This window comes from Cibotium barometz, chromosome 16 (genome assembly GCF_041138505.1).
Source record: "Cibotium barometz isolate CiBa-2024 chromosome 16, ASM4113850v1, whole genome shotgun sequence".
In the NCBI taxonomy this organism is placed as follows: Eukaryota; Viridiplantae; Streptophyta; class Polypodiopsida; order Cyatheales; family Cibotiaceae; genus Cibotium; species Cibotium barometz.
In genome coordinates, this window is record NC_141061.1 from 24058773 (window position 1) to 24077913 (window position 19141).

At 41.8% G+C, this 19141-nt stretch overlaps 1 protein-coding gene across 2 annotated transcripts in view; it reads right to left on the bottom strand.

Moving 5' to 3' along the window:
- LOC147630474 (uncharacterized) overlaps positions 1-7809 on the bottom strand; it is a 30979-nt gene extending 23170 nt beyond the window's left edge. The window contains exons 1-3 of one of the 2 annotated variants that reach the window (XM_086810352.1): positions 6989-7804; positions 6092-6875; positions 5733-5963 (exon numbers count right to left, since the gene is read on the bottom strand). In XM_086810352.1, coding sequence (XP_086666478.1) covers positions 5733-5963; positions 6092-6875; positions 6989-7086 — 1113 coding nt within the window. In that variant the 5' untranslated portion in view covers positions 7087-7804. Of the gene's footprint in view, positions 1-5732; positions 5964-6091; positions 6876-6988 lie in introns of both variants that reach the window. The other variant, XM_086810351.1, reaches the window with a different exon arrangement.
- Between the last annotated feature and the right edge of the window lie 11332 nt (positions 7810-19141).

Sequence of the window (19141 nt, forward strand, 5' to 3'; positions counted from 1 at the left end):
AAGAGCTTGGAGTGTTGAAATCTTCGATTTGTCGCAATCCTCCGCGACAAAAGTCTTCAAAGTTCAAGAGGATGAATTTGTTCCGAGTTCATTGTTCGAGGCTTTTTGGGACGTGAAGTGTTTTCCGTCCACTGTTGGGGATTATGGGCGCGGTGTGTCCAGCAGCTCATCATCTATTCTTGGAGTTCACTACACACTTGTGTGGGAATTTGTAGCCAGGCAAAGTTCCTTGATATTCGTGGTGGTATTTTGTTTCAAGGAAACAGGTTGGCGCGTACTCTCTCCGAGGTGATTCTAGTATTCGCGTTGCTAGAGGGTCCATGGTTGCATCTTCATCAGCTTATCTTCTTCAGACTCTTGCACACTATGAGCTGCAGAGGGGGTGTTAGAATTTATGCATCTCATTGTATTTGGGGTTGTCCCGTTAACTAGGTATTTTAGTCCTTTTTCTCCTATTTTAGGAGTCGTGGAGCTATCGGTCAGCTCTATGCGCAGTCGGCCAGTTTCCACACTACACTATAAAAGGGGTCTCCCCACTGTGCACTTTCCTATCCACTCCTTGCACAAGTTCAACATTCTCTTGCTGGCTATTGCCATTGTAAAGCTTCAAGCTATTATAAACGGTGATCTTGTCCACAAGCTCTCTCTACTCTCTCTCTAGTTTTGTTTATACTTCCGCCTGTGCATTCTCCAACAAAATAGACGTGCTCCAAGCAAGTACACGAGGTACCAGACCCAATGGAACACCAATCCTCCAAGCATTTCCGAGTATGTACACAGGCACAAGTCCCAACGGAAAGCCCAAGTCTCGAGTATCACATAAGTGGCATCAATCCCCGGCATATGTAACTGCCATGGATGCCAGTCCAATGTACATACATAATGAGAAAGCACGCGTGGACCAATTGGGTGGCCAAATGGTGACAACTGGCATGCCCGGTGCCCAGTGGACACTGAGCTAGCTGTCAAACCACTCTTGATTTTGAAGGCTTCGAAAAAAATTCTGGATCCCGAAAGTTATTTGAAAACAGCTATACACGTACAACAATCTCGACAGCAAAGGCATGTGGCTCTACAAGCTCTGGAGACATACATGTTTCTTTAGATTATGTACGCACACCCCCCAATGCAACAACTCCACCAGTGACCATTCCATCATGATGGCCTAAGTGTCGTGGTTTTTCTTTCAACTGCAAACAGCAATCATATTCAACTTCCTCCCATGCAATCAACGAGCCTTCTTTCCTGTTGGGAAAAGTATAATAAGTGATAATGCAAGCTTAATGAGAGCATGGAGTGATGAAAGAGCTATGGTGGTTCAAGATAAGCCATGATGGTCACATGAGCAAAAGTGTAATTAACTAGTACTTAATCAAAGATTAAGAGATCATAATAACAGCACAATAAGGAGCATCACATAGCATATAAATTCGTGTTTTTCTCATTAGGAGGGCCACCATTTTATAGCCAAAGTGTACATGATTGAATGACATCATTGCTTACATTTCATCAAGAGCATCCAAGGCCATCTCCCCCCACATGGCTCCCTAGAATATAGCCTCCATGGAATCTTCTGAAACTCGCCTACTTCAAGTGGGGTTTGACCCTTACATTCACCTGGATTCTCTTCACATTACATGGTCCTTTTACATTTTATTGTGTGCTTTAACCTTAGACCATGACATTGATCATAAATTCCAACATATTCCAACACCCTTCCTTGATCATGGCATGGTATATTGCCCTCCCTTGATCCAAACATTACATGAAAGAAAAAGCTTAACTCATAAGGAGTATAGCTCTACAGTACATAAAAGAAATTAGCATCGCTCATAGGGAGCATAGCTTCTACATTGCGAAAAGAAAATGACATGACATGAAAACATTCCTACATGAAAACATTCCTCTCCCATACCCCATCATCATCATAGCATCATCATCATCATATCCATGGGCATCATCATCATCATTTGTTGGTCATGGAGACCCAACTCCCCATCAATCCCCCCTTGAGGGCTACATGGCCTACTGAGAGATATTGTGGGCATCATAATAACACATAACCTACATCATCGGTGGTTAGAGGTGTCCATACATAAACATTTGGGTAAGAGAGGGCATAAACATTGTTGGCTTTAGAAAGCCCATTCTGCATCTACCTCTGCATCAAAAGAGGTAGTAACATTGTTACATGCTTGAATTGCTTCTTCGGAATCATTCGAAATGCTTGCCATATTTGCCTGGTTGGTGTAACATTTGTCGGCGAGGTGACCTGGCTTTCCACATTTGGTGCATATTCGCTTTGGCTTGTCTTTGTGGTAGCAATTCTTGGCAAGATGTCCTGTCCTTCCACAATGTGTACATTGGAGTGGTTTGCCGGTTTGCTTTTGAACAAGGTATGCCTGGTTTGAGACAAGATCAATGGCTCTACCTTTAAACTTCTTCTCCTTCTCTTCTTCTAAGAGAACACTCTCTATTCCCTCCAAAGTGGGATCCTGCATGTACTTTAAGGTCGGCATGAGTGTATCATACTCGGATGGCATTGACTTTAGGAGGATGGCTATGGCATCACTCTCCTTGACTGGTTCATTGATGGCTTCGAGCTGGGCCATCAAGCTCTTCATGGTGTTGATGTGAGATGCAAGTGTCTCATCAATCTTGTACTCTAGACTGTAAAAGTCTACTTTGAGCCTGATTTTGCTGTGGAGGCCTTGAGCACCAAAAGATTTATCCAGTGAATTCCAAGCAATTTGTGAAGATGTTCCATTACCAATGTAATGTATATAACTATCTTCAACTCCAAGGGCAATGAGAGCTAATGCTTTCTTATCCTTGGTTTGCCAAGAGATTTCTCCTTCTCGTGTGGCAGGTTTAGGTATAGTACCATTGACTATGCCCCAAACTCCTTCTTTCATTAGTAAAAATCTCATTTTGACTTCCAAGTGTGGAAGTCATGACCGTTGAATTTCTTGATGAAAGAGGATGATATGTAAGTTGACCCCATGATTGGAACTGAACAATGCAATAGATTAAAAGCTAGAATCCCCCTTCACCATATAGATGCATGAAATTACTCAAGAATTCCCCAAACCCATAAGCCTTTGCATAGTGATAATAACTGGGCCTAGACTTGATCCTAGGTTTTCTAGTTTTGCTTTTGGATTTCAATGATTTCTTGATATAATCTTCATTAGATGATTCAGCATCCGAATGCATGACTACAAAGAGATATTCAACTCAATATGCATATTAGAATGTCATCTCAATAGATAATTATATGATGATTAGTGGAGATGATTAATTCAAAGAGGAAAAAAACTGCCCCCAAAAATAGAGTGAGCTTTGAGCAATTGAATGAGGCTCTTCCCAAATGAGAAACATAAAATGCTTTAAACCAAGTGAAAACCAAGGTATTGGCTCTAAGCTCAGCACTCAAACATGCCAAGATGTTGCTTCAATCTCTGTAAATCTGCTTTGCAACACAGCATGTACTGTCACTGATAAATTAGTTCAAACAGCAGCTACAGTGGACCATTGCTCATGAAAATCAATACGTGGGAGCTTCATAGCATCAATGTTATGCTCACAAGAGGAATTAGCAAACCATTCTTTGTACAGCTCCAATTTGATGAATTTCGCAGCGCAGAGGCGGGCTGTTGCAGGGCTGAATTCGCCGCGTGTACTTCGTGGGAGCTCAAATGGAGCTAGGTGTAGAATGCGCCGGCTGTTAGCTCTCTTTTGAATCAAAAAGCTTGAGATTTGATGGAGTATAGAGCTCATATGAAGCAAAAGACCAGCAGGGGGTGCAGTGAAGCTTTAATGGAAAGCTTGAAAAAATGAAAAACTAATCAATGTGGTTAATTACTATGCCTAGGAATAATCATGGCTCTGATACCATGTTGGGAAAAGTATAATAAGTGATAATGCAAGCTTAATGAGAGCATGGAGTGATGAAAGAGCTATGGTGGTTCAAGATAAGCCATGATGGTCATATGAGCAAAAGTGTAATTAACTAGTACTTAATCAAAGATTAAGAGATCATAATAACAGCACAATAAGGAGCATCACATAGCATATAAATTCGTGTTTTTCTCATTAGGAGGGCCACCATTTTATAGCCAAAGTGTACATGATTGAATGACATCATTGCTTACATTTCATCAAGAGCATCCAAGGCCATCTCCCCCCACATGGCTCCCTAGAATATAGCCTCCATGGAATCTTCTGAAACTCGCCTACTTCAAGTGGGGTTTGACCCTTACATTCACCTGGATTCTCTTCACATTACATGGTCCTTTTACATTTTATTGTGTGCTTTAACCTTAGACCATGACATTGATCATAAATTCCAACATATTCCAACATTTCCATCGTAGACAAAGGGCTTCTACCGCTCTCAGAGACATTCAACTTCCTCCCATGCAATCAACGAGCCTTCTTTCCATCGTAGACAAAGGGCTTCTATCGCTCTCAGAGGCATTCTACACCAATTTGCTCAAACCCTGTCTTTCTAAATCATTGATAGCTTGTCTTCCCATGCTTTCTTTGCAAATGCAGTGGAATCTACTCGCTTGTTGGCACTCAGTTTCTTGACTTAAATCCAACGTAGTAAGAGGTTCCAATAGAGAGCCAAACATATGATTGCTTTTTGAGTAGTAAGCCAGAATTACTGTTATGGAATAACGAGAAAAAGGCAATATAAAATCATGGATAATCATTTTAACTTATTAAACTCTGTGATCTTCTTCAAATTGCATTGTTAGGCCTCCTCCTATCTCAGCCAAAGCTGTCTGTCTTTGACATCACATGCAAGCTTGCAGCTCCTCTCCAGCTTTTTTCTTCTCAACGCTGCTCGTCTTCTAGAAATGCTCATGAAACATCTTCTGCATGTTCACACCATTGGAACCCCACAAGAAACAGGCATCTGAATCTGGGTGGCTAGAGGTAGTGTACCTGTAAAGAACCCACTTGCCCAAAACTCAAGACTTCTTGGTGTGAGATGTCCACTGGTGCTTGTCCGTGGGGGCCATGCCTGTAGGTAACACTAGTGCAATACTGCTCTAAAGTGCCTGGAAATGCTTCTAGCCCCATTCCCTATGTACTTGAAGGGATACAGCGCCAGCACCGAGTCCTGATGACAACCACCCACACCGGCCCCCCCGCCCCTCCCAAAAAAACAAACACCCCCACAAAGTATTTGCTATACTGAATTGAAAATGAAGGTACAAACATGCCACCATAATCTGCTGACCCCATGGTGCAGCAACCCAACCAATGTTTAATTTGCAGGTTCCCAAATGATTCATGGATACAATTGCAACATACTCCTTGCCTCATGCACACATTGTGAGGGCTCTATTGGCACCTGCTATGTGCATACCAAAAATTCAACCATCTTAACTTCACACCTCACTCCACTTTCCTACCACTTAAGCTGCTTTTTAATCTGTTACGAGCAGAAGTTTTCTTCCCATTATATATTAACCTACTTACCATTATAATCCTGTTGTATAAAAGCCCTTACATGCTAATTCTCAAGCACTTTATTTGATTTTACTAGAGAAACAGTGAGACCAAAGAACGTAAAGAGAAACAGTGAGACCAAAGAACATAACCTACTTACCATTATAATCCTGTTGTATAAAAGCCCTTACATGCTAATTCTCAAGCACTTTATTTGATTTTACTAGAGAAACAGTGAGACCAAAGAACATAAAGAGACTCTTCCAAACCTGGATAAGATCTTGCACGCTCATTCCTCTCCCCTGGTACTTTTTGGCCACTGAGACCACAAGTCTAAGGTTGCACTGTATCATTCTGTCCTTTGACTGCCGGCCATCATTCAGCCGGGTTGAAAAGGCTCCAACTTCCATGCCCACAGCCTTTGCCCATTCTGCTAATGTTGGTTCCCTGCCTATCTGCTCCTGTAGGCTTCCTTTCACTGCCTCCAATGCTAGAAGGTCCTGCAGAACCACCAACAGATGTTGCAATCCCAAAGAGAGCAAGTTAGTACAGATAACTGTGCATTACATCACCCTTATATCCTGAATGACTCATTGCAAGCTACAGAGACATGAAACTAGGTTATCACCTGAACCTTCCGAGACAGCTCGATTTCCTCAGTGGCCGTAAGAAGCTTAGATCTTCTTGAGCCATTTGTTGCTAAAAATGATCTAATGGGATCCATTGAAGAATTCTGACTTGATACCTTCCTTGATCTACCCTGTTTAGGTGGTGGAGTTGTTAGAGCTGCAGCAGCCGCAGCAGTAGCCGCTGCTGCCTTTCCAGCTTTTGTGCTTGCTCGTGTCCGTTTTGCTAACCTCTCACTGCGTCGCTTAGATCTTGCTGCAACTGGCTCCCTCTTTTCCAAGAGTAATGCTGACCCATTTTCTTGGGGTAATAAGCCTCCTTGCATAGCATGAGAAGATTCCAATGCTGAAGATGATGGTTGATCACAGGGAGAAACCCAAACCTGCCCCCCATAATCCATGATGGACCTCTCCTCAGGAACCTCAAATATATTGATCTCCATTTCACTCAACCTTGCTCTTTCTAGCCGCAGAAGGTCTATTTCTGAGGGAAAGTCAACTACTGATTCCTGCCAACCACTAGAACTTGCAAGAGCTGCCGCGTCTTTAGCAGCTTGAGCAGCTGCTCTCGCTAAGGCTACAGCTGCTGCGGCTTCTGCTGCCCTTGCCCGAGCCACTGCTTCTGCCGCAGCAGCTGCCGCTTCATCACTGGTTACTATCCTAGGTTCAACAGCTAAAGTTGCTTCAACCTTGACACCAGGCAAGGCATTCTTGTGCTTCCACGCCAGACAAGGCCCATGCCCAAACGTCCCAAATCCTCTGAACTGAGATGAAGCTGCTGCAAGCCTGGACCAAATTGAAATCCATTATGAGGGTGCATTGGAAAAGAAGACAGCGGTATCATGTCAGAAAGCAAGAGCACATCATGCAGAAAAAGCAAAACGCAAATGTTTGATTACCTTGTTGAGGAGCACCTGGTGAGAGGGGTAGCACAGATTTCTGGAGTCCGGCCTTGCACAATGTTACAAGAGCAATGGTGAAGTGCAACAGGCACCATTATCCCACATGGGTAGAGATGCTATACAGTGATAACCACAAGCTCAAACAGGAAAAGCCCACTGACAGAAAAACGTGTAAAAAAGGAATTTGCTTGATGAGCAGCTAGGCAGAAAAACACTTGTATCTGGGGTTTATATATATGTATTCACATAAATATGGCAATTTCTGTGAGCGTTAACGCAGTCGCATGGGAGGGGCGGGGGGGGGGGCGGGGGCGGGGAACTTTAGCTTACGCCCCAAAGTGAGGGCCTTATTGAAAGATAAGGCGACAAACAAACAAACAAACAAACAAAAAAAAGGGGACCGTTTGCTTAGCATATAATCCTGCTGTGACTAAACGCAATGCAGGAAATGGGCTGAGAGGAGAGCGGCAGCTCCCTTAAACCGCCCCTAAACCCGAGATTAAAGGGCTATATCGGACAAAACCCACTTCCACAATCCTGTTTTTGCATACTGGGTCCAAGTTAAATTATGGAATTAAGCCAACTTCACCTCCACGCTCCCGCCATAGCCAGCAGCAGCACCGAGGCCCGACAGCAAGAAGTGTTTCTATAAAAGTGAGGGCTGGCTAGCGATTACCCACCGTTGGATCTTAGATCTCACGGCTCACACCCTGCCACGCGTGCTTCGCCTCCCAAGTGTTCTCCTCTCCACAAAACCCCCCCTCCTTGTTTTCACTGGATAGCATATGCAATAAGCCACGTGTACCTGACCTGATTTTGTGCATCTTGGCCAGGATTCTGGCCTTTTGGGAGATTCATCCTTTTCAAATTTGTCCCTTGAAAGCTGAGTGTGAACAACCATATTGAATCGTCGAGCTCGGTCGCTAGCGTAGAGGCCTAAGGGGCCCATTAAAAAACACCCACTTTATTTTTTTTATTTTATTCCGTTTTGATCTTGGCATCTCCCCTGTGCGAACGATGGCCCATGTGTGTGTGGGTGATAACATGTGCACCCCCACCTTCATCGAATTGATGGTCCAAAAGTGTATTGAACAAACTCTGGTGATAAAACAAAAAGGCTGCAGTGTCTCATTAGCTGAAAATATATCATACTAATACTCCTTCCTTGGTGTGACATTATGGGGGCAGTTGGTTTTAATGGTTATATCTCTTGGAAATTTATACCCACATTCTTATTGTTGCAAGAGTGACTGTGAAAAAAAAATGATCATGATAATCGGAAGGCCTTTATCAAAGAGTCCCATTGAAATTTAAGTAAATGTCCTAAATAGGTTGCGCTGTGTAAGTGAGATTTGGATTTTCTTGCCATAAGGTTGTGGAAACTTGATAAGAGCAGGTGGGTTTACTGATTCCATGATAATTGAGATTGTGAATCGACGATGTTCCTTTTAAGGTAGGCATTTCTACCCCCTTGTGTGATCAATTTATGATCCAACAAGACTATAGGGGTTGCAGAACCTAATGACTTGACAAGATACATAGGTGTGGTGCTAATGTCTTTAGCCTACTTGACAATGGAAATTTAATACATAAGTTACACATCCAAATACTTTAGAGAGAAGTTGTACATCAAATGTCAAAGGATCTTGCATATGGAGATTTGCCTTGCCCGTATCAACTAAATAAATAGAAGAATGAAGGGAACATCAAACCTTGCACCAAGCATAAACACGTAAGACAAACACATAAGATAATATAACCAAAATATATAAGATTGGGTGCAATCTCCCCCCAACATGTGTGGCTCCTCCTCTCACACGTGGTATTTTAATCAAATTATGAAAAATAGCCCCCCAACATGTGTGGCTCCTCCTCTCACACGTAGTATTTTAATCAAATTATGAAAAATAGCCTTTGAAGCCATTAGTAGAGTACTTTTCCAAAACTGAGTTTTTTTTAAAACAAAAGTAACATTTGTCCAATATCTAAGGTACAAAATAACATAACCTTTGCCAAACAATTTTGTACAATAGGCCTAATCATAATAAATCAAAATGGTGCACGCATGTGCACTTAGACAAAAATAATCCAGACACCTAGGCAGGTGTTCACATCCAGTGCTCATCATTGTCATCCTCATACTCATTGCCTGTACTCATACAATCCACAATGTTAGGTCACAATTAAATTGGAATAACTCAACATAATAATACTAACATGTGGTAGCCATTAATTGGACTCACTCACAACCAATTACTATCATGAGAATATGGAATTATTTGGACTCACTCACAACCAATTACTGTCATGAGAATATGGAATTATTTGGACTCACTCAACAAATATGTAAAGGTGGGAACCATAAAAGCAAAAGAAAATTATTATGCACATGTAAATCAAGAACACCATAACCATAGCATGTGTATGTATCTCCATCATGTATTATATGAAAGTGACAAACAATATAGTAAAAGGGGTATGGGTCTAAGCTATACCCAAGGAAGACGTGATAACCCTCGCATGAGTGGTCATGATGAGCGAGCTCCCATGAAAGCCCAAGTGTGGTAGTACACAAGTACTCTAAGAAGGACACAAGGTCAAATGTAAAATGATCCAAAAGTTCCCTTCCATGGGCCACCACCCCTATTTATAGCCCTAGCCCAAAACTACTCATAATCCAAATATTTACAATTTGAAAACAACCTACCCCAAAACCCTTCATTACAATCCATCCCGTCCTATAAGATTTTGTCCCCAAAATTACTAATCTCATAAAAATGTAGTAGTCCTCCAATGAGTAGGTCTTCAAAGCTTCATATGCTATCACCTTTGGTCTCCTCCTTGGCTGCAAGTTCCTACACATACTCCAAAATAACCTCCAAGTAGAAGTCATAGACAAACTCATGTACATCATCTTCTTTAAAGATCATTAAAGGCACATGCACGTTATAACCATAAAGAGCTTCAAAGGGTGACATGCCAATGCTTGAATGAGTGGTATCACTGTAGCAAAATTCAGCCAAGTAGAGCCATCTATCCCAAGAGATTTGGGTGTCATGGCAATAAAGCCTCAAGTAGGTCTCTTACCACTTATTGACTCTCTCCGATTAGCCATGGGTTTAAGGGTGATAGGCAGTGCTTGGAGTAAGCTTGATGCCCATACCTTCAAGCAAGCTCTTCCAAAAAGAACCCATAAACTTTGGATCTATATCACTTACAATTTGCAAAGGCATCACATGTAGCTTAAACACATGTTCCATAAATTGAGTGGCCACTTGAGATGCTGAAAATTGGGTCTTTGTGAGGATAAAATGAGAGGCTTTAGTGAGTCTGTCCACCATAATTCCATCCATGCCTTGTGAGAGGCAAGTCGTTGATGAAGTCCATGGCTATGTGAGTCCATTTACCTTGTGCAACATGCAAAGGTTGAAGCAACCCACTTTGGCTTATGAGTAGCTTCAACACATGTTCCCCATAAATTGAGTGGCCACTTGAGATGCTGAAAATTAGGTCTTCGTGAGAATAAAATGAGAGGTTTTTAGTGAATCTATCCACCAACACATAAATGGAATTCCATCCATGCCTTGTGAGAGGCAAGTTGGTGATTTACCTTGTGGAATAGGAAAAGGTTGTAGCAACCCACCTAGCTTATGATTAGAGTCCTTGTTTTTTTGATAATGTAGACATAGAGAAACATACTCATATGTTCCTCCACAAACCCTTCCAATAAAAGCTTTGCCTCAATTTGTTATAGGTTTCCCCAAATGGGCCGAAAGTGGAGAAGAATGCATCTCTTACAAACTTTCACCTTGTATGATGAGTTGGGTACCAAATACACCTTGCCACGCTACCATAGGAGCCCACTGTGCACCTTATATTGAGGAAATTCTTCATTGTTACATTGCTGTAATTTCTGAAAAAGTGGGGCAATCACATAATCAAGTAAATATTCATCTTAAATATCCACAATCCAGTCCTTATACACCTCTGAGAGATAGAAGAAAAAGTGCATGTCCACATATGAGAGAGAGCATCGGCCCACCACATTGTCTTTGCCCACTATACAAGATATCTCAAAGTCATAACTTTGGAGAGTGGCCAACCACCATCTTTGCTTGGGAGAAAGATTGGGTTGAGACATGAAATACTTGAGAACCCTATGATCAGTTCTCACTTTGAAATGACTCCCATAGATGTAGCGATGCCACTTCTTAATTGCATATATGATGGCCAACATCTCTTGCTCATAAACGTGCAAAGCCCTTTGCTTATCGGTGAGCTTCCTACTCTCATATATAACCACTCCATGCTCTTGGTACAAAATAGCCCCAATGCCACTCCCACATGCATCCACTCTTGGTAAAAGGGAGGGAAATATCGGGGCAAACCAAGATAGGGATTGAAAGTAAGGATTTCCTTAAGCTCTTGGAAGCTCTTTTTGCTATGGCATCCCAAAAGAAGGCCTCTTTCTTGAGCCTATCAATAAGGGGAGCGGCAATGGATGCATAATGCTCAATAAACCTTCTATAAAAGGAAGAGATCCCAATTGAGTGGTGCCGGTTGGAGTAGGTCACTCTTTGACACATTACACCTTCTATAAAAGGAAGAGACCCCAATTGAGTGGTGCCAGTTGGAGTAGGTCACTCTTTGACACATTGCAGCACCTTCTATAAAAGGAAGATAATGCTCAATGAACCTTCTATGAAAGGAAGAGACCCCAATTGAGTGGTGCCGTGGTTGGAGTAGGTCACTCTTTGACACATTACACCTTCAATGGAAGAGAATCTCCTTAATTAAGTAGTGTTGGTTGGAGTAGGCCACTCTTTGACACATTGCACCTTCTTTGGGTCGCCAGCTTGACACTATGTGCCCCAAATACTCCACCTCATGCTCCATAAAAGAACACTTGCTCTCCTTAGTATAGAATTTGTGCTTCCTCAAGGCATCCAAGACTTGCAACAAATGATCCCCTTTGTTCTTGCTATGGATGAGGATAACATCATATTATGGGAGGTTGACATGAACCCAAAGTAGTGACTATTGTGTCCAATTTACCTCGCACAAGAGTGAGCCCACGCTTCCTCTTGATGTACTTAAATATATTTCTTGGGATAGCTTTTGGGGCTCAAAATAGTGTGCTTTTCAAATATGTCGACTTCTTCAAGAATAGCTTGCTTTAAAAATAGCTTTCTGAGTGTGCAAGCTAGACTTCTTTAAAAATAGATATGAGCCTTGAACCATATAAATTGTACATATCTTGAAAAATCAAATATGCACAAGGGAGCTTTCTCATGTCCCAAATATTATATACATTGCTAATAAATATAAAGGGTACCCAAGATAAATTAATGACTTTTGTTGTCACAAAATTGAATATTATTCGTCGACACTAAAAATCGGTCATCTCAAGATATTATTGACCAACACCAGCTCGCCTCCATTATCCGGTCCAATGATCTACACTTACATCAACTAAGATAATTAATTAATAAATTAATTGATTAAAAATAAATAACCATACAAAACTTTATATCATCAAGATGTTGCAACCATGCATGTATGAATTTACTCGCGTATGCTGCTCGAATTTAGAAAGGTGTCCCAATCTAAACCTATTTCAGAGAATTCATAAAAGTGGGAAACATGGAGATATATATTCTATGGATTAACTCAAATCCATGGAATCTAAACCCATCTAGGAGAATTCATAAAAGTGGGAAATGTGAGAATATATATTCCATGGATTAACTCCAATCCATAAATAATAGAAAACATAGGAATACATATTCCATTGGAGATTATGTAAGACCTTAGTAAATCTAAGATGGTACTACTAGTTGCTTTGGTCTGGTCATTGCTTTTAGGATGGAAAGCAGATATGAAATCAATTTTAGATCTTAGATTTGAAAATAAAGCAATCAAAAAATGATTACAAGAACTAGAGTCATGATTAGGTATAATAACTTTAGGTAAACCATGGTGTGTGAAGACATGTTTAATGAAAAGATGTGCAGCTTGCGAAGCAGTTAATGTCTTTTTGCATGCGATGAAATATGCTTGCTTTAGGTATAATAACTTTAGGTAAACCATGATGTGTGAAGACATGTTTAATGAAAAGATGTGCAGCTTGCGAAGCAGTTAATGTCTTTTTGCATGCGATGAAATATGCTTGCTTATTAAATTTATGCAATGAAATATGCTTTCTTACTAAATTTATCAACAATAGTCCAAAGCATATCATTTTGTACAAAAGTAATAGGTAAACCAATAATGAAATCTACAGATATTTCTCGCAAGGACCTTCAAGAATAGGCTGTTACCATATTATAGTAGTGATGTGTGTGAACACACTTAGGACCGCCGGGGCATTTTTTCCCTCACTAGGAGGTTTTTTCCCCCGTGCATTGTATATACGCCCATTATCTTCTAGGGCTTGTGATCTTTCATTTTTGGCACTCATAATACACTACTGTGTTGTGCTCAAGCTTCCTCATCTTCTTGAAGTTGTGTGTGCATTCCTGCAACCCTAATTCCAACAATTGGTATCAGAGCAGGCTTCCTCCTCCCGGGCAGCATCACCGGCACCTGCCGCTTCATCTCCTCCGATTGCGACGAGGTTTCACGAGCGTCTGCAGGTTAGTATATGCCGTGGGACAGCCCATAGGGCTTGTTCGTTTCAGAATTTTGATCTGAAGTCATTTCGCCCTCCGTTTTTGCATTCCAAGTACTGCGCAGGCAAAATCGTCCTACTGTGCAGATTTTCTGTCAAGATTAAAATCTGCAGGACAGGTGCCCATTCGTCTGTTTTGGGCTGTGCTATATAGCACAGGTCGATTTTATACAGGTTTACCTCTTACAGACAGCATTTACATCTAGTAGTACAGTCATTGGCCATGGCTGACAACAATGATGTATTCCGCATGTTGGCTGCTGAGGATAAGTTGGATGGCACCAACTATCCATTGTGGGCATATATGATGCGACATGTATTGGTAGCAAAGGGGTTATGGAACATTGTGCAGGGTATTGATGCACGTCCTATTGTGGCTGGGAATGCTGCAAACACATCAGAAACAGGTACTGTTGATGATGGTGCAGGCACAAGTGCTGTAGCAGCTGTTCGAGAACCACCACTTTCAGCAGAGCAGATTCGTTGGGATGGTAGAGATGCGCAGGCTCATGCCTTGATTGCGCTGTCTGTCAAACGTACCATTATCCCACATATTCGCTCCTGCAGGACTTCTAAGGATGCTTGGGATGTACTTGCCACATTGTATCAGGCAAGAAATGAGGCTCGTGTTGCTTACCTCCGAAAACAGTTGGAGAGTGAGCATATGAACGAAGGTGATTCTATGGATAGCTTTTTGACAAAGATCAAGGATTTCAAAGAGCAGCTCATTTCTGCAGATGAAATCCTGTCAGACAGTTCACTTGTGCAGACTGTTTTGAATGGTCTACCAGATTCTTATCAGGGTTTTGCTTCCACTCTTCGCTTGATGATGAAAGGCAATCCCAATGCCTTATCATTTGAGGAGTTAGTTTCTGTTTTGCTGCAAGAAGACCAGTCAAGGCAAAACAGGAATATTATGCGTGTCGCAGCTCAAGCTTTTGTTGCTAGTTAGAGAAGCGGGAAAGGTAAAGCTGGCTTTTCTTCTAGTAAGCAGAAATCTGCAAATGCTGCGCAACCAAAGAAGGAAGACAAAGATGAGAAGAAGGGTGACAAACAGAAGACATTTTGCAAGTACTGTAAGGGAAATGATCATGTCATCAAAGCGTGTCCTAAGCTGGCTGCGAAAGAGGCTAAGAAGAAAGAGGCTGGTATGGCTGTTGCAGATGCCTCTCCTTCTAACAATGAATCTGCTAATGTTGTTCAAGATACAGAATGGGCATTCAATGCGCAGTGCAGTTATGACCCATCTTTGCATGACACATGTATGTCTGTAGTAGATTCAGATGTATGGTACTTTGACAGTGGTGCCACTAAGCATATCACCTCGCAGCGCAGTTTATTCACTTTCCTTGAGTCTGCTCCCACAGGGAATACTGTCACTTGTGCCAATAACTCCTCTTATCCCGTTAAAGGAGTTGGACAGATTGTGCTGAATGTTGCAAATTGCAACACCTTTACACTTTTTGATGCATTGTATGTGCCAGGGATCAAAAAGAATCTGCTGTCAGTCTCCGCATTTGCCAAAACAGGTTTGGTTGTAAAATTTGTGGATGACAGATGTACTGTTCATGATCTCTCTTGTGGTGACATCATTGTAGCATCTGGTTCACTATGTCGAGGGCTGTATAAGCTCAATATGGATGGCAAATGTGTAGAGGATTCAGCATGTGCTATTATGGATACGCAGGCTATTTCAAATGCAAAACTGTGGCATGCACGTTTTGGTCATCTGAATTTTGCAAGTTTGCTGCGCCTGCAGAAATCTGAAATGGTGTCTTCTTTGCCTAAGCTTGAGGCACCTGTCAAGCATGTTTGTGAGGGCTGCATATTGGGTAAAATGCAGCGTGCTTCCTTTCCCAAAGATGGATCAGTGAGAGCTGAACGCAGATTGCAGCTTGTTCACAGTGATGTTTGTGGTCCCATGCAAACTCCATCATTTGGAAACTACCTTTACTTCGTGACTTTCATTGATGATTTTACCAGGCATGCATGGGTATATCCTTTGAAGGCAAAGTCCGAAGTGTTTTTGTGCTTCAAACAGTTTTTGGTTATGGCTGAAAATGTGTCAGAAAGTAAGATGGGCACCCTCCGTTCAGATCGAGGGGGGGAGTATATGTCTTCAGAATTTAATGCATTTCTGGCTGAGCGTGGGATAAAACACCAATGTACAGTGCCGTATACACCACAGCAAAATGGTGTGGCTGAGAGAAAAAACAGGTCTCTCATGGAAATGGCAAGATGTATGGTTAAGAGTCAAAGTCTACCACATGGTTTTTGGCTTGAGGCTGTCATGTGTGCCACTTATGTACTAAACAGGTGTCCCACCAAAGCATTACAGGTTGTCACTCCATATGAGGCTTGGCATAGCCGCAAGCCATCTGTTGGCCATTTACGTGTTTTTGGTTGCCTGGCATATGCATTAGTGCCTGTGCAACATCGCAGAAAATTGGATGACAAAGCTGTCAAATGTATTTTTGTTGGATATAGTGCTGAGAGCAAAGGCTATCGTTTGTATCATCCACAGACAAAGCGCATTTTGGTTAGCCGTGATGTTGTATTTGTGGAAGATGCAGTTCAGCCCTTGGTTTCATGTACTAAGGAGACAGATATCAGCTCACGTGATGTCTATGATACATTGTTGCCTCTTTTCAGTGGTGCACAGTCAAGTGCAATACCTCATGAGGCAGTTTTTCAGCCTATGCAGGTTTTAAATGATGGCACAGATCAGCCTATATCTGATGCAGATGTGCATGATGCACTTGAGGATGAGAGACAAGAGATTGAGGGCTCTAAGAACATGCCTAGATGGCTGGTGCAGACTTTGCGTGACAGCAAGTTGGATGCCCCTTTGTCTAGTCGCACTCGTTCTGGCTCTCATGGTGCCTCTTATGCGTCAGATTGTTATGCATTGGCTGTTTCTAGTATGTGCGATGAAAGTGAGCCTGTTTCATTTGATGAGGCACAAAGTTCAGAAAATTGGATGGCTGCTATGCAAGCAGAATACGATGCTATTATGAAGAATAGTACATGGTCTTTATGTGACTTGCCCCCTGGCAAGAAGGCCATTGGCACTAAGTGGGTATACAAATTGAAGCGTAAGCCTGATGGCACAGTGGATCGCCATAAGGCTAGGCTTGTTGCAAAAGGTTATGCTCAAGAGAAGGGCATTGATTTTGATGAGACTTTTGCTCCCACATGTCGTATGACCACTGTTCGTAGCATCTGTGCATTAGCAGCTCATAATGGTTGGAATGTACATCAGCTGGACATAAAGACTGCGTTCTTAAATGGAGATTTGCATGAGGAGGTGTATGTATCGCAGCCTCGTGGTTTTGTTCAAAGAGGGCAGGAAAACAAAGTGTGCAGGTTAAAAAAGGCTTTATATGGTTTAAAGCAAGCTCCACGAGCTTGGTATGAAAAAATACATGCATATTTGACTGCACATGGGTTTCAAAATAGTCCAACAGAAAGCACTTTGTATGTTAAACGTGTGGATGGTGTACATCTAATCATTGCTCTCTATGTCGATGACATGCTGCTCACAGGACCAAATGAGAGTCATATTGCTGATTTTAAGGCTGATTTGAATGCCTCTTTTGAGATGTCAGATTTGGGGCATTTGCATCATTATTTGGGGATACAATTTAAGCAGTGTGATGGAGGTATTGCTTTGTGTCAGACAAAGTATATTGAAACATTGTTGCGGAGATTTGGCCTTGAAGACTGCAAGCCTATTGCTACTCCAATGGAGACAGGTTTGAAGTTGAGTCTTCATGATGCTGGAGATCACTTTGATGTCACACTCTATCAGACAGCTGTTGGTTGCCTCATTTATGTATGCATTACGAGGCCAGACATTTAGTTTGCAGTCTCACAGGTGAGCAGATTTATGCATAGCCCAGGCATTAAGCATTGGCAGGCAGTAAAGCGTATCTTTCGCTATTTGAGTGGTACTCGGCATCTTGGGTTGTTTTATCCCAAGGGGGGATCATTGCCGCCAGATTTACATGTTTTTTCAGATTCTGACTGGGCTGGTTGTTATGACACACGCGTGTCCACGAGTGGTTTTTGCTTCATGCTTGGAAGCTCATGCATATCATGGTTGAGCAAGAAGCAGCCTACTGTGGCCACTTCTAGTTGTGAAGCTGAGTACAGGGCAGCTTTCACAGCTACGGTTGAGTGTGTGTGGCTCAGACGCCTTATGGCTGATTTGGGTGTTGGGCAGCCATCTGCCACCACCATCTTCACTGACAGTCAGAGCGCATTGGCAGTTGCGCGGAACCCAGTGTTCCATGCTCGTACGAAGCACATTGAAGTGCACTACCATTATGTCAGGGAGAGACTCTCTGCAGGAGAGATCAGTTTGGCTTATGTGCCAACACAGGATAACCTTGCAGACCTTTTCACAAAGGCTCTGCCTCGTGAGAAGTTCGAAGCTTTTCGCAAAGCTTTGGGCTTACTCCCTTTTGTGGATTCGTCCACATAGCTAGACACTTCCCTATACATGAGTGCTAGCTCTTGTTCACCGCATCACTCCAGGGGGGATTTGTTACCATATTATAGTAGTGATGTGTGTGAACACACTTAGGACCGCCGGGGCACTTTTTCCCTCACTAGGAGGTTTTTTCCCCCGTGCATTGTATATACGCCCATTATCTTCTAGGGCTTGTGATCTTTCATTTTTGGCACTCATAATACACTACTGTGTTGTGCTCAAGCTTCCTCATCTTCTTGAAGTTGTGTGTGCATTCCTGCAACCCTAATTCCAACATAGGCAAAGGCATTAGTAAACCATGTTTTTTTACATGATGTTTCTTGACTCATTGGCAAATAAGACATTTAGAAACAAAGTTGAAAACATCATTCTTTATGTTAGGCCAATAAAATCATTTAGTATAGTTTGAGAGTAGTAATGATTCCTCTATGTGACCACTGTAAGGGGGTTATGCAATTCTTCTAGAAGCAATTGTCTAAATGGAAGAGTTATGCATAAACGTTTTTCAAAGAAAAGGAATCCATCATGATATAAATAATTATCAAATGGTAAATAATTAATAGAGTGTAGTTTCAACCATACAGGCAAATAATTATTAGAGTGCACTTTCAACCATACATTATGAAAGTCAAGATCATTTTCATAAGTATCACGCATAGTATTAAAAGAATGCATATCAAGAAGAGAAACGTTTGCAATTGAAGGACGTCTACTTATTGCATCAGTCATAATATTTTCTTTTCCTAGTCGATATTAAACGAGAGGATGAAAAATTTGAATAAATGAGGTTCATTTAATGTGATGTGGTCAAATATAACGATTGAGTAAGTAGATGTCGTATGCTTCGTTGGTTTGTTTTAATAAGGAATTTAGAACCCATTAAATAATGTTTCCACATTCAAAGTGTGTGAACAACAACAAGTTCTTTGTCATAAGTGCTATATTTAGTTTCCGGATGGTTTATGTTCACGACTCTCATGTGCAA